General features: G+C 33.4%; 1 protein-coding gene across 1 annotated transcript in view; it reads left to right on the forward strand.

The window, feature by feature from the left end:
- ZNF236 (zinc finger protein 236) overlaps positions 1-17091 on the forward strand; it is a 222667-nt gene that overhangs the window by 200431 nt on the left and 5145 nt on the right. The window contains 3 exon segments of the mRNA XM_074202830.1: positions 2622-2819; positions 10208-10337; positions 15658-15834. Of these exon segments, the coding sequence (XP_074058931.1) occupies positions 2622-2819; positions 10208-10337; positions 15658-15834 (505 nt within the window).

A 17091-nucleotide genomic window follows, 5' to 3' on the forward strand; every position in this document is an offset into this window, starting at 1 on the left:
TTTAGCTTTTCTTACTTCTTACTATATCATTTGATACAATTCTTTCCATGCTTCTTAATATTCATTACACAAGTCATTACTTACTGCACAGCAATATTCTGTACATTCGTAGATCACAATTTGTTGAGCCGTTCTACAGTTGATAGGGCATGTACATTATTTCCGCTTCTTAATTATTACAAAAGTGCAGTTATAAATATTTTGGAATATATAGGGTCTTATCATTGTCTTCTTTGGCATTTGAGCCATTTGGTTCAAAGTATATGGACATTTTATTTTTATTTAATTTAAGGCAATGGGATTAAGTGACTTGCCCTAGGTCAGACATTCTTAAGGGTCTGAGGCCAGATTTGAACTCAGATTCTCCTGACTTCAGGAAGAAGCCATCTAGCTGCCTGTGTAGGGACATTTTAGTCACTTTATTTGTATTATTCCAGATTGTTTTCCAAAATGGTTATACCATATCCTAGCTTCACCAGTAGTGTAGAGACCATCATTTCACAACTCCTCTGGTAGTGATTATTTTCATTTTTCTAATTTATAGGATGTGAGGTAAAATCCCAAGAGTTGTTTTGATATGCATTTCTCTTATCATTAGTGATTTGGTGTACTCTTTCATGTGGTTGTGAATACTTGCAATTCTTCTTTTGAAAACTACTTCTTTATATTCCTTTAACTCTCTTAGGGAATGAATTGAATTTTTGAGTAAGGGGTTATGGTATTAAGTCACCAACATTACTTTCTCCTCCAGAACCATCTGGATCCAGATAGGAGTTAGGACTGGAGATGGCCCTGGATGTGAGGCAATCAGGGTTAAGTGATTTGCCCAAGGTCACACATCTAGTGTGTCTGTAGTATCAGATGTTTGAGGTTAGATTCGAACTCCCTTCCTCCTGAGTCCACTGAGCCATCAAAGCTGCTAGGTGACACAATGAATAGTGCATTGACCTTGGAGTCAGGAGGACAGAAGTTCAAATTCAGCCTAGACACTTGACTCTTACTAGCTGTGTGACCATGGGCAAGTCACTTAATCCTGATTGCCCTGCATCCAGGACTATCTCCAGTCATCCTGATTCCTATCTGGCCACTGGATCCAAATGTCTCTGGAGGAGAAAGTAAGACTGGTACCACTTCATACAACTTCACTTTACTCAAATCCAGTTCATGTGCTTGTCATGGCATTACCTCCCTGATGTCATGGTTGTCTTTGAAAATGAAGGACAAAAATATTATTATTATTATTATTATTATTATTATTATTATTAGGAAATACAGGCACATTCATACAAACACATGCACATGTCTGTTTAAATAATGTATATATGTTGAATACCAAAATCTCACCAGAGAAATTTGATACAAAAAAATTTTCCCCATTACACCTAACTTCCATTCTTTCTAGATATATTATTGTTATCTGTGCAGAAGTTTTTCAGTTTCATATAAACATAATCTTTTTAAATGCTCCTACCTATAGCTATGAGAAATAAATAATCTGTTTCTCTTCTAATTTTAAAAATATGATCTTTATTATTAAGGTTATGCATATACATGAAGTATATTGTGGAGTGAGTGGTATAAGATATTGGTCTAAGCCTACTTTCTGCTAGTCTGATTTCCAGTTTTCATAGTAGTTATAATTGTTGTTTAAATCAAATAAGGGAGTTTTTTCCTCAGCAATTTTTTTCATTTAATTAACCATTAAGTTATTGAGTTCTATTGTTTCTGATTCTACCTTGCCTAATCTGTTCCGTTGATTTATCTCTACTATTTTTTAACCAATTCCACATGATTTGGATAACTGTTGCTTTATAATATAGGTTAATGTATAGAAATACTAATTTACCTCTGTCCCTACTTCTTTCATCATTTCTCTTAATATCCTAGGTGTTTTTGTTTTCCCAGATGAATTTAGTTTTTTTTATCAATTTTTAACATATTCCCTTAGTAAGTTGATTAGTATAATATTAAAATATATTAGTTGATTTTGTCAGTATCTCCTTTTATCATCATATTGGCATGGTCTTAATTTCAGTGTGCTGAAAGGAGCATTTTGAATTGAATTTATACATGTCTTGGGTATTTTACTAGGTTGGGAAAGTATGTGTAGCTTGGATGAAAATTTGGTGTTGTCCTTCATTCTTGAAGAAGACTTGTGACAATAGGGAGGTGATGTCATGACATGCACATGAATTAGATTTGGGGGGTGGGGTGCTGTGCTGAGTCACCAGCCTCACCTTTTCCTCCAGAGCCACCTGGGTCCAGTGGCCAGATATGAATCAGGATGACCAGAGATGGCTCTGCATGCCATGCAATCAAGGTTAAGTAACTTGCCTAAGGTCACACAGCTAAATGTCTTAAGGCCAGATTTGAACTGAGGTTCTCCTGATTTCAAAGTCATTGCTTTAACCACTGCACCACTTAGCTGCCCTGAATGATTATTTAAGGGTATGGGTGTGTATGGTTTTCAAACTGTCAGCTAAATTATTTAAATTTAAGTAAAAATAAAAGGAAATCATGACATGTAAACCACTGTTTTTAATGACCTGTATGCAAACATACAAAAAGAATAAACATGTTTGTTAAAAATATAAAGTAATTCTTTTGATAAATTTCTCTAGGTGACTGATGTTTCACCAAACCTGAATAAAAATAGTCAATCTGAAAAAGAAGGTCGTGTGCACCTGTGTTTTGAATGTAATCGCACTTTCTCATCTGCAACCATGTTAATGCATCACAGCAAAGAAGTTCATGGCAAAGAGCGGATCCACGTTTGTCCCATTTGTAGTAAAGCCTTCAAACGGGCAACACATCTCAAGGTAATTTTTTCTTTAAGAAAGGTTAAATGTCATCATTATTGAACTTTTAAACAACCATTATTTTATTAAAAATATTTGGGTATTGGACATAAGCCATTGTGGTTTTGTTAGGACTTGAAATCCCTCCTTTTTTTTCCTATAAGGAAATGTTATTAATCCTACTAAGAAATTAATGGTCTGGGGAATCAAGAATTTCTCAAATGCTGTGTAAAAATGGTATTCATTAGTGCTCAAAATACAAACTTTTACATTTCTAGTGTATTTAATAAATGTTCTTGGAAACATAATTCATTAATGAAATTAGGCTATATTAGATCTCAGACTTTTCTAACTGACCCTTTTTAGAATGTGTCTATATACTAGCAAATTCTTTTTTCTATATAAAGCTTCTTAACACTCTCATTTTCTATACTGCCCATCCTCCCATTATGTTTTTTGGTTCTATTTTTTAAAAAATTCAAAATTCATTTTATAAGATATTGATTAAAGGATTCATTCCTTCACTATACAGCCCCAGCATGAAATTGGACCTGCAGGTTTATGCAGAAGAAAAATATTTGCTATTAGGCATGACAGTCAGTAATCCTTTCTAAAGAATCTGTGATGCTTCCCTCTCCCTATCTTAGGCCAGGTAACAAAAACAGAACCAGAAAGATTCACATTTATTTATTACAATTCAGCAAGCATTTTAAACATTTGTTTTGTGCAAGATGCTATACTAGTTATACATAGGAATCAAAGACAAAAAAAAAATGGTCCCTTTATTTCCTTGAAGTTATGTTCAGATGGATATTACAACATATATATTCACATATAAGTTAATGCAAATTATATTCAAAGGAATTTCTGGGAGCCAAAGAACACTAACACCTCTGGGAGAACAGGAAAGCATTCGTAGAAGTGGTAGCTAAGTTGAATGTTTAAGGAACTAAGAGGTTCCAAATAGGAGGAAAGAAGGAAAAGCATTTCAGGAATGAACTGTCTACTTATTCAAAAAAATAAAGGTGGAAGGAAAGAAAGTCTTCCTCAGAAATAATAAAAATGCTAGTTGTAGCTACCATGTAAAGTATGTGAGACAAGAGTAATGTGAAATAAGTTTGTGAAGACAGAGTGAAGCTAGACCAGGAAGGACTTTAGGTATTAAACAGGGGAAATTGCATTTTAACCTAGATACAATAGGAAGCAACTGATTTCTTGAGCTGTGAAGTGACATGTGGAGTATAGATTAGAAGAGAGAAATATATACTTTGTTGATTTTGCTACTATGTGCATGCAGAGAAACATCTGAATTACGGAGACCAATTTGACTATTGTAATAGTCCTTGGAAGAGGTGATGGAGTACTGGTACAGTGACCCTGTGAGTGAAGAAATGAGAGATTATAGATGGTATAACCTATTATGTGCTACACTATGTTCAGTGCTGATGTTGATTTTAAAAATAAATGTAGAAAAGTTTTTGTTCCTGCCCTTATGACCTTATACTCAAGCTGGGAGATAATAAGTATAAGAGAATTATGAAAGGTAAGGCTTTGTGAGGGAAGATTTTCAAGTGAATGTAAAGATCTAGGAAGGTTTGCTGAGGCAGTGCCATTTGACTTGGCTTTTAGATCATAGGTAGTAATTCAGAATGTGATGAAAGGAGGAGCAAAACATTTTGCCTATAAGAACCAAAGGGAAAAGGCACTAACTTGCTGATTGCCTCCTTTAAATTATTATAGTAACTGCCATTGTTCCCAAACCAGAACTTCTTTTTTTCTGAAAAAGTTTACAGGCATTTCCCTTCCTTTTTTTTTATTTTTTAACAGTTTAGTTTTTATTTCACTATCATAAATTTAGCTTAAAGAATGGCCATCTAGTTATAATTATAGAAGAAAAAAGGGAAATGAAATACAGGGAGAATTTATGATAAATAAAAGTACTAGGATTATGGGGTATGGGAGCTACAGAGGAATGGTTTAGTGGGGAAGACAAAAACAAACACTTGTGTCCATAGTCAGAAATAGTGATTTTCTTTCTGTATTGCCATCCTGGGAACTGAACCTCTCCATGGTCCATGCTGTTCATGCTTTCTTTCATTTGACTAAAAACTATATGCTTTCAGCCCAACAGAGCAATTTTAGCAATGCAAATGAAAGGCTAGGAGTCTTTTGTATTGAGTCCAGCAATTGTCCTAGGCAAGATATCAGGGCTAGTGTGCTTCAGAATGAAGTTGTCATCAGTAAATTTCTCCCTATGGATGGACTTGACACCAGTGATATTATAGCATGTGAAGTCATTACCTTGGTTCATAAACCCAGCAGTAATTCAGGGAAAACTTGCTACCAAAGAGATTGATCATGCAAGCTTCCTGCAGTCTTTGGAATTTGTCTGCAATTATCTTGAAATAAACCAACCCTGAAGCTCATTATCAATAGTGACATATACATATATGTATATATGTATGTATGTATATGATGCCGTTGGTCCTGAGTGGTTTGGTGGTGGGAGTGAGGGGGAGCAGCACTAGTGTGAATAAAAGACTTGAATGAATTTGAGGTCTCCTGGTGGCAGCATTTGCAAAGTCTTTTTCAATATTCTGTTCCCCAGTAAATGTCATATGCCCCTTAAATGTATTTTCATAGGGACTTAGTGTGAAGTACTTTATGGAACCAAATAAGGGATAGTGTGGAGGCTTCAGTAATAGTTGAAAAAAGTGATAGTTTGAAAGGTTACAAAGACTCTTTTTTTCCTATCTGACTTCCTTCTCCATAAATGTTATTTATTGATTCTACCATTTCTTAACCCTTTAAGCTCTTCTACACCCTTCAGTTATGAGATGAGAGACTTTGACTCTTAAGCAGGCTCCCCTTGATCCAAACTTAGTCTTTCTATGGCATACATTCACTTCTGTTTTAAGTCCTAACATAGTACTTAGTGAAAAAAGATACATCCCTATTAGAGTCTCCCAAGCTTTCTCTCCCCATCATAGTGATATCTCAGACTTAGACAATTGTCTTTCATCTATAGCATTTCCTCTTTTTTCCCTACTTTTCATAGGATTCTTTAACTAAACAAAATGGTCAAGGGACACGAAGAGGCATGGGGCAGAAGGTTTGTACTTTCTAATCTGGCCCTTTTGGAAATTTGTCCGCCCTCTTGCTTCTCAGAATCATTTCATTACAGGGATAATAATAGGAAATTAAGATCAAAATAAGAATGATTTGAGACTCTCCTGAGAAGGATTGGAGACAAGAGAAAAAATTAGATTTGTGTACTCAATGGCATAATATAAAATCATTTTGAATGCTTAATAATAGCAAAATTACCTGTCATTTATTTATAGCTTTTCATATAAAAATGAAAATATATCAATACAAGGAAGGTAGAATGTAGTTCTCACTAGGGAATTTTCCTTTTTATATTTGTCATAGTAAGTATATCATGACCATGATTATTAGCTCTTGATAAGTTCTGGGTATTCTGATTCAACTCTCTTATAACCCATAAAATTATATGCCAGACAGATTTCTTTTTTTAAATGACATCTCTCTTTACTGGTGAACCAATATAAATTTATATTGGCATTTGAACAGTTGTTAGCTATTGACATTAAGATAACTGACACTAAATATAGTCAGATAGTTTATTATCTTTGATAGTTTACAAATCTGCATTTTGACTTTTTTATGGAGAAGCCATTATTTTCCTTTAGATATTCTTATTCTTGCATCAGTGCTCCAGGTGAAGATATTCTTTTGAACTTTGTAAGCTAGACCATTTTAGTATTTAAACTCTGTTTGTTGATAAAGTGCTGGCCCTGAAATCAGGAAGACCTGAGTTTAGATTTTTCCTTCATCTCTTATTAAGACCATTACCCTGGACAAGTCTCCCAATCTCACTAAACCTCAGTTTCTTCTTTAAGATAGAGAAAATAATAGCCTCTGTGTCACAAAATTGTAGCTTAAATGAGAGAATATATGTAAAGTGCTTTGCAAAATATAACATACATTATACCAACATATGGGAATTTCATCATTATTGTTTTGTAAAGCTAAATGATTAGCTTGAAATTAATTTGTTTATTATCATACTCTATTATTTATGTCTAGTAGAAATAATCTGATCTGGTTAAAGCATTTTTAATCCTGTTTATGATTGTAAAGGGGAAATGTAACTTTGGGTCATAAAATTCTGTGAATATTTCCTAACAAAGCTAATTTTGGGCAACTTTGTTACATAAATCCCCTAAAAGCTATCTATATCTATATATCTATCTATATCTATATCTATATCTATATCTATATCTATATATATATATATATATATATATATATAATTCCAATCTCAGTGTACATGATGATGTTTTGAAAACACTGTTGTTCCTCAGTTGATAGAGGTGTAGATACCAAAATAATTTTTCAACCTTGTATTTGTGATTTTAAGGACATATGGCCTTTAAAATATGTATACATAGCACATTGTTCTAAAGAATTGTTCTAGTTTATTTGTTATTGCTTAGCTATCACTACTCTTCATGGCTAGATCTCTTTTAAAGTAGCACAGTGGTATTTTCAATTCTCCTTTGAAAACATCAGCTGAAGGTTCCACCAGTTCTTATGTCCAGAAATGACTTTATTATCTCTTACTCCATATCTCTTCCATTTGACTTCCTTCTCTCAATTAATGAACATCATGTTCATTGATTTATTTAGCTCCCCCCCCCCCTCCTTTCCACACATCTCAAATCAGGCCTACTTCTAAGATGTCTCATATCCATTTCTTCCCTTTCATTGCTAATAACAGCATCCTATTTAAGTTATCTGTATTATGTTAGTAGTCTTCTAACTGACTCCTCTGCCATTAATCTTTTAATGGCATTTCACACTCCTAAAACTCATTTCAGTCAGGTAGTCACCAACTATATGTATTGACTATATTTCAGATGTGGTCAACAAGTGGATTTATTTCGTTTCTTTGCGTTTATTTGTTTTCCTTTTTTTTTTTTTAAGTTTGTAGATCAAGGTATTTCTTGTGGAGAAAGCTAGTGATGTTGCCAAGAGAAAAAGAGAGAGAGAGGAGATAGGGTAATTTAAAAGAAAATGAACAGAAAAGAGCAGAGACATAAGGAGACAGACACACGAGACAGCTTTAAAAGTAATGTGAAATTATTATAGCTTGTTTTAAGTAACAAACTTCTTAATGACATATACAAATTTCACTTGTAGTTTTCTTTCTTTTTGTTTTATTTTTTTATATGGAAATGCTCCTCTTTTGGTGTTAAGTACAGTGTATCAAAAGTATTTATTACACTTATGTCCCAGTCATTACATACTTACCACACATTGGGGTAGAAGGATTAAAATGAAATAGTCTTTGACCTCAAGGAAGCTTAAATCATATCAAGAGAGACTGTACCCTTATATATATACTTGGTATGCAAAATAAATAAAATTTGAGGAGAAAGGCAGTAGCAATTTGAGTGATCAGGAAAGGTTTCATGTAGAACATGACTTGATCTCTCTTTTAAAGAATCCTGTAGATCTTAAAAGACAGTGGTGAATAGGAAATGGAATCTAGGATTAGGAAACAACTAGTGGAAATGCATGGAGATAGGAGATTCCGGAGTGTTGCCTGGGAAGAACAGTAGGAAGACCAGTTTGGCTCAACCAGAAAGCACATAAAGTTTAGTAATATATAAAATGGCTGAAATGTAGAGCTTTAAAAACCAAGCATTCTCAGGGATTATAGGGAGCAATGGGCTTTATTGGGGAGTGACATGGTCAGATTTGGGCTTGAGGGAAGTCAAATTTGGCATTTGGAGGAGAGATTAGAAAAGGGAGAAACTTGAGACAGGGAGACCAATAGAGGGCTTTTGGAATAATCTAAGTTAGAAGTGATAAGGATATGAATGACATCAAATGTCAGTAGAAAAAGAGACATGCAAAAAATGTTGAGGAAGAAACAATAAGATTTGGCAACTGATTAAATATAGGGACAGGGAGAGTCAAGAATAGAAGTTGACATTGAAGTTGATTACATGGATGACTGGATGGATTATGGGTGCCCTTGACTTATACAGAAGTTTAGAAGGAATGAGAATTTGAGGCATGGGGGAACGATGAGTTGTTTTGGACATGTTGAATTTGAGATGCCTTTTGGACATCCAATTAAAAGTTTTTATAAGGTAGTCTATTGGTAGTGTAGGGCTAGAGCTCAGGGGAAAGATGCTATATATCTTGGAGTTATCTTCAGAGATAATCAGTCTGTGAAATGAAGTGACCAATGTAGAGGATGTGAGGAAAGGAAAGAATTGAACCCAAGACAGTGTTTTGGAGTAAATTCACATTTAGGAGTTGTGATGAGCATGATGAGACAACAAAAAAGTTTAAGAAGAATTTATTAGGTAGGAGGAGAATCAAGAGGATAGTGTCATAAATGCCCAGAGAGGAGAGGAGAGAGTGTTCAAGAGGGAGGGGATAGTTAATAGTGTGCAGGGTTGAAGAGAGGTCAAAAAATGATGTGTAGTGTATGTGTGTGGGGGGGAACTATTAGATTTGGCAATTGAGAGAAAATTAAGAGGGAAAAAACCAAAGGAATTGTACTCTACTAAGAGGAAATAAGTATATAATTTGAAGCAGAAAACTCTAACTGGAAGAAATCATTAAAGGCATCATGAAAACAGCTAAAAAAGATTATAAGTAGTGTCAGGAAGAAGAATGGTACATATTCCAGGCATGGCATGAATATCAGAAATTTAATGTTAAGTTTGGAAAATAGCTAATAATATAATTTGACTGAAATTAAGAAATGTTTGAGGAGGTGAAGATCTTTATTGCTCCCTATGAAATAAGTCTAAAAGTGTTTTAGGAAAGTCTGAAGAGAGGGAGAATTTTTTCAACTGACTCAGATCAGAGATGATGTTAAGGATGTTGTAGTCAGCCCTAGTTCCAGAGTCTAACTTATTAGTCTTATTTTTTGTGATTAATTAGATAAGTGATTTAACCTCAATTTTTGCATATCTTGAAATGTAAAACAAAGATTTTGTACAAATGACTTGTAGATGTCTTTCAATTTCCAGGTTCTGTGATTGTAAGTAGTATAAAAAAAATTGGCAGACTATATAAGTGTGTTCATCTCTGGTTTTGTTTCCTCGTGTACCTGCCAAGTGAGGAGATTGTACTAGATGACCTCTTGGGGAACAAAATTCTGTAGGTTTAAGCAGCCTAATAAATAGGACAAATTAGAGAAGTAATAAAAGACAGTTACTTTTGTTATCTTCAATTTGTTGGAATGTTTTATTGTTTTGGGGGAGGGAGAAGGGGCCACTGTTTTTTCCTCCCCTGCCATTCCAAATTTATATCTTCCCATTAAAGTCTCAAAAAAATTCATTCTTTTGTTTATTGAACAGGAGCATATGCAGACACATCAAGCAGGTCCTTCTTTAAGTTCTCAGAAGCCAAGAGTATTTAAGTGTGACACTTGTGAAAAGGCATTTGCTAAACCAAGTCAACTAGAAAGACATAGCCGAATTCACACAGGTAATTAATGATTACAGAGTGGTGCCCTTTTATTTTAATGATCTCCGAAATTAAGTTGTTAGTCACTGGGAAAACAAGATTCCAAGTGCAAATATTCATTTAATATGTAACTTATAATAGGTGTATTTAACCTGTAAAGGAAAATTAATTTCATTCAGTACTTAATGAATTTGTTCTTTTACATACCTTTTAAAAGTCAAATATGGTTTTTATATCCTACCCATATAGCTTCAAAATTGCAACTATTTATTTAATTTGTTTTTACATTGACTTTAGAAAATGGGGGAAAAGGAATAATTTTTGAATAAGTGAGTTTTAATTTAAATAGTTTATTTCCAGTGTACATACAGAAGTTTAAGGTATTGCTAATGATACTTAAATATAGGAATACTTATAATAGTTAAGTTTTTAATCACAAAATAATTTCAAGTGTTACTGCTTTAATGTAAAAATTTATTTTTTTTCTTAGTTTTGCATTGTTATAGGGGATAATCATATTAAGAATAAACTTAAATGTTATTTATAAGTGAGGTCTTGAGTAAAATAGAATTTTAGATAATTGTAATTTTAAAAAAAAGTAATTTCAAGGGAATGTTAATAATGAAGGTTTTATCTTTGTAATTCTGTGGTCTTATTCAGAAGACACAGTTGGAATATCTATTTTGGTCATGGAATTTGCCATTTAGGGTTTACACATACATACACTACACACACACACGTACACATACACTACACACACACACATATATACACACAAACAATCTGAAGATGTTATGATGATTGATTCAATTGAAGTTTTTGTTTATTGTTTTTGTACTTATGATGTGGGATGCTCAAGAATTAGAAAATAAAAAAGACATAATCCCTTCAAAGAGGTCTAATCTTATACAAAAATAAAATGCACAGATAGCTATCATACAAGTTAATATGAGAGGTTAGACAGAAGTATGAGAGATTTGAAGAGATAGAGGTTTAGGAGAAATCAAGGACAATTTCATAGAATTGGCAAAATTCCTCTCAAATCTACTCCTTGAAATTTCACTTTCTGTTAAAGGTACTTGTATTTTGTTTCATAGTCTTAGAATTATATTCCACTTCTTCCTCTCCTCATCCTTGATATCTCTTCTGTCTGTCCCCTTCTCTCTCACTTAGTCATTACTCTTTTTCAGTTCCTTATTCCCTCTCATCATCACTATAACAGTAGCTTCTTAATTGGACTCTTGGCTTCCCATCTGTCTCCAGGCCAAGCCATTTTTCCACATAGCTACCTAAGCAATCTTCCTGATGCACAAGTCTGGCCCTGTCACTCCTTTGTTTTAGAATCAACCCATATTCCTGTCATTTTAAGCTCTTCAAAATTTCCAGGCTTTTTACATATGATTGTCATTCATCCCCAATATATTTCAGTCAGATTTATCCATTTACTAGCCTTTGAACTCAGAAATAGTCTCCTCCCTATTTGCATTTACGTAACTATAGCCAGGGTATAGCATATACTTGCTCCTCACTTCTAACTCAGAATTCTTATCTTCTTCAAGAGTCAGGTTAAGCACCCATTGGGTGGATCCCCTGTGATGTACTGGACAAGAGTCACCCAAGGTAGATAGGCATGACTAGTCTTTGGAGGGAATTTTTATACGTGGCATATACATTAGAGTATCTTTCCAGTAGAATATGAACTTGAAAACAGTAAGGATTTGTTCATTTTAATTTTGTCATTTTATGTTCACCATGTATCATATTGCTATAAATATAGTCAGTGCTTGATTGAAATGCTTGTTGACTTTTAGTGGGGGTAATCTTGAAATAAAGATTTTTCTATTTAATTAGAGGCTAATCAATATTTTCTCTCAAGTCTGACCAAAAATAAAGGTACAATGTGTGCAATAATACTTTGACTATATGTAATCCTTAAGAATAACTGAGGTATTTTCCATTTAACCCTACTACTTTTTTAAAAACCATTTTAGAGAACAATCTTGATTGTATACCTTTTCATTCTTAAATGAGATACACTGAAAATAATTTAACCACTAATGTGGCCCAACAAGGACCTGATGTACAATTTAATGAAAACCATGTATTATTATTATTATTAAAATCTTAGAAAACCAAATATTATTAATATCTTTATTCTTTTGTGGGGTTTTTTTTTTTTGGCTAACTATTTCTGTGTTACATTGTAAGTTGATCCTGGCCTTATCCCAGATTGTTTGTTGCCTGCTAACTCCTGGCCATATGCTTGATACCACTAATATAGAGGGTAGATTGAACAAAAGTAGACCGGAGGAAGGAAATTCATAAGTCTATCACAACAGAATGGATAATAAGATAGGAAGGCCTATTTTAGGATGTTTTTCTTGGAAATAGAGAGGAGGGATTAGATTCCTGGGACCCTTGTCAGCTGATAGGATATTAAACATAACTATATGGTGCCTAGAAAGATGACAGAGACAATCAAAGAATGAAATTAGGGGAAGAGGATAAGTGAAAAAAAGTGATAACTTCACTTTTAGACATGATATATTTGAAGTGCCAGTTTCAAATCTGGGTGGAGATAATATTAACCTGAAAAAATTGGAAATGTTTGTTCTATAGATCTAGAAATGATAAATACATATTGAGAATAGATGAGTTTTTCAAAAGAAAAAGAATATCAATATTAAAAATGTAGAGAGAGGATAGAACAACACCTAGGACAGAATTGGGGCAACATCCTAGTTTAAGGAGTTGGAGAAGATTGGCAAGCCATGAAAGGTACTAGAAAGACAGAGACAGGAAATATGTTACTAAAGAGGTTGAAAAATGAGGCTAGAACAAGAATGATAGAGGCCAAAAAGGAGAGAGAGAGAGAGAGAGAGAGAGAGAGAGAGAGAGAGAGAGAGAGAGAGAGAGAGAGAGAGAGAGAGAGACAGACACTACAGATATATGTCTCTCTTTTCTACTTTATAGTGTATTTTTATTTGTTTTGTACAGTATTGCCTGTTCTGCCTCTAAGAATATAAATTCATTGAGGTCAGGACTGTTATTTTTTAGCTTCATACTCCTAATCTGTAACACAGTGACCCTTACATCATACATACAACAACATCATAAAATGTTATTGAATTGAAAGAGCTTTAGATTTAACACATAAACTTTGAAAAATTTTTTTCTAATTCAGAAATCTTTTTTTTTTGCGTACTTCATGTTTCTTGGTCATGTTCCAAAGTAGTTAAAAATTTCCACTTAGCTGAGTTTTCACATAAGTAGAATGTTATGTTATCTGCCATGTATAGAAAATATGAAGGCAAAGGACTGTTAGAAAATTTTATATTTGTGGGTGGCTAGGTGGCGCAGTAGATAGAGCACCAGCCCTGGAGTCAGGAGTACCTGAGTTCAAATCTGGCCTCAGACACTTAATAATTACCTAGCTGTGTGGCCTTGCGCAAGCCACTTAACCCCATTGCCTTACAAAAACTAAAAAAAAAAAAAGAAAATAAAAGAAAATTTTATGTTTTAAGAGAGTCAAACCAAGGCCTTATATGAAGCAAGATTATTTTTATTTCTTCAACAGAATACACAGGGTTCTAAAATACTAAATAATATGTGGCATTTTTCTGTGTCTAATTAGATGAATAAAGGAAATATAGAATAGCATAAATATCCCTGAAAAAGTAGGCTTGTTTCTTTACTTTTTTAAAAATCAGTAATACTTGTAACTTATTTTAGAAAGTTGGTGGTTGGTTTTGTAAGAGAATACTATGAAAGTATGTATATACATATCCTTAGTTTTTGTGTATTGACCTGAATTATTAGTTAGTAAATAAATGTCTTAAAGTGAACCTCTTTTAGAGAACTGTTTTTAGAGAAAATTGTTAATTTTGTGATTTAATTAATAATAATTTAAAAACCAAAATTTATTTGAATGCACTGAGAGGCAGTAGTTTTGAGGAATCGGTGTTTGGGGGTTATTAAATGTTTTTTATACATTTATATGTTATTATGAAATAGATTTTAAAATTGTCTGAGCCATGACTTATTCATTAAGTAGAAACCAATAAACGTATGAAGAGTTTTTGTCTAGGGGGTTTCAATTCTATTTCTGGATGAAATGGGCAATATAATTATCAGAAAATAGCTTTTCTCTAAATAAGAGGAATTTTCCAGAGTACTGTGAAATAATTTATAGAGGTGCACAGTGTTTATGACTGAATTATATGAAAATTTCTGTTGATTAAGTGCTGGAAATCATTTTGAGTATCATTTTATTTGTAGAATTAATATGTAAAATTTGCATAAGAATAGCTCTTTGGGACTTTTTAGCTACATAATGGAAAAATTTTTAAGTAGAAAAAATGTGAAGGTCTGTAAGTAGTATAAAAATCTAGTTCATTCATTACTTTAAAAAAAATCTCTTTGTATTCTTGATTCCCTCCTTTCTTGCTTTTCCATGCTACCATTCTTAGTTCTCTGGTTTCTGATCGTTCCATCTCCATATCCTTTAAAAATTTATTTCTCTTATTTCTTCTTGGCCATCTTCCATTTATATTCCATTTACTTTGTTAAATTCATCTACAACTTCACTTATGGAGATGTGAATGAATCCTAAATCTATATTTCAACCCCACATTTACATTTCTTTGATGAATAGCTCTTCCTAAATATTTTTTTTTTGTGACCTCAGCATCTCCAAAATTTAACCCATAGTTTTCTCTAATAACCTTGGCCCCTTCTCTCAGTTTTCCTATTTTAGTATTTTCCTAGTTACCCAAGCTCAAAATCTTAGAGTGAACTTTTGACTTCTTTTCCCCTCATTTTTAATATCTAGTTATTTTTCAGGTTCTACAATATCTACAATATACCCAATATCTGGGTATAAAATATTTTGTTCAGCTTTTCCTACCTTTCCACTGCCACCTCCTTGTTTCAGGACTTTGTTTTCTTTCAGACTATTGGACAAAATCTGAACTCTACTGGCTGTGCAAAATGTCTCTTGGAGACATTTTAAACTGAAAAAGAAGTATTTATTGAAATGCTGCTTACATTTCTTGTCAAACTTTGTACTAGATGCAACAGGAAATAGAAAACTGTATAGAATAAAGTCTCTTACCTCAAAGAGTTACTAAGGAACTTTAAACAAGTGCCAGTTAATCTTTCAGTTTGGACTAACTGGGATAAAAAAGTATGAATTTTTTCAGTGATATGGACATTAAAGTTGGGCATTGTTTTTAAAATAACATCTCTACTTTAAAAAAAATCTAGACTTGTTTTCTAAATGTGGCTTATTTTTACTAGATTTTGATAAAGGATATTTAAAAATGTTTTCCCCTTCTCTTAGGAGAACGTCCATTTCATTGTACCCTTTGTGAAAAAGCATTTAATCAGAAGAGTGCACTCCAGGTACATATGAAAAAACACACAGGAGAGAGACCTTACAAATGCGATTATTGTGCAATGGGCTTTACCCAGAAAAGCAATATGAAACTTCATATGAAACGGGCACATAGTTATACTGGTAAGTATTGTTATTCTGATTTTTTTTTTTTTTTTTTTTTTTTTTTTTTAGTACATTGAAAGGCACCAATGGAAGAAAATGCTAAGGCTAAATAATATCAGTGAGTTTTTTTATAATCACAACTATTGATCTTAAGACCATTGATCATAGGATGTACCATACTTAGAATATGTCTCAAAATTAGATCATAAGTCATAAATTGAAAATTGAAAATAGCCTCTTAGAGAATCTGTTTCAAGATCCTTTGCATTTTATAGTTGAAGAAGCTTGTGACCCAGCAACAGTGACTTTACCAAGGTCATTTCAGAGATAGAATTTGAATGCATTCTTTTTAAATAATGGCCCCATGCTCTTTCCTATTGTTCCCAGTTAGAGAGAAAACTCCTTCTGATGGTCCCATTAAAAAGAAGAGCAATAAAGCTGCAGATCACTAGTGGATGAAAGAACAGGCATCTAAATAGCTACTCACTGACAATTCCTGTAGTCCTTTGAAACATGTGAAAGAGGGACCTTGGGAATTTGGGGAGAATAATTTGCTTCAGGACCTGGCATTTAAGCCAAAAATGCTAAAACAGTGGTTCTCTATGACTTATAAGAGTATTCAGTATTGACCAACTTGTCCCCCTGTTTCTCAGAGCTCTGTTGAGGTGCTTCAGTGTCAAGTTTGGAATCCAGAAGTGGCTTATGGACATTAGAAAATTTTAAGGAACAACAGTCCCTGTATTTTTATTGGTAAAGAGAATTACTAATTTAGAATCTCTTTCATTTGATGCAAAATTATCATAACTCATGTAAAACCTAGAGTCTTAAGTGAGTTTTCTCAGGTGTCAGTGAGGAATTAAGTGACTTGTTTATGTTTACACATCTGGGCTGTTTTGGGGGCCGACTTGAAAGCAGGACTTGTTGATTCCAAAACTGACTCTGTCTCCTTTATACTTTGTTGATGTTTACAATGTATACTATACAGAATATCCTAATGTCCACCCATTTCCTAATTTAGACAAATTTCAGCACTTGCTAATTTCCCTCACATCCTTGAGCACCTTCTCCTAACTCTCCTCTCTCTCCCTCATCCTTAGATCTGACCCTCAGCAGACCCTTAGACTTTTTTTTTCTGCTTCAGTGTAAGTATAGGAATAAGAATAAACTTGTTATTTCAAATACTGTTGAGATCATTTAGAACAATAGTGTGACAATAACAATTCTTCACTGTGCCAAGAGAAAATGTATTCTCTTCCCTACATCTGGATGCCTCTT

The sequence above is a fragment of the Macrotis lagotis genome, chromosome X, assembly GCF_037893015.1.
Source record: "Macrotis lagotis isolate mMagLag1 chromosome X, bilby.v1.9.chrom.fasta, whole genome shotgun sequence".
NCBI lineage: Eukaryota > Metazoa > Chordata > Mammalia > Peramelemorphia > Peramelidae > Macrotis > Macrotis lagotis.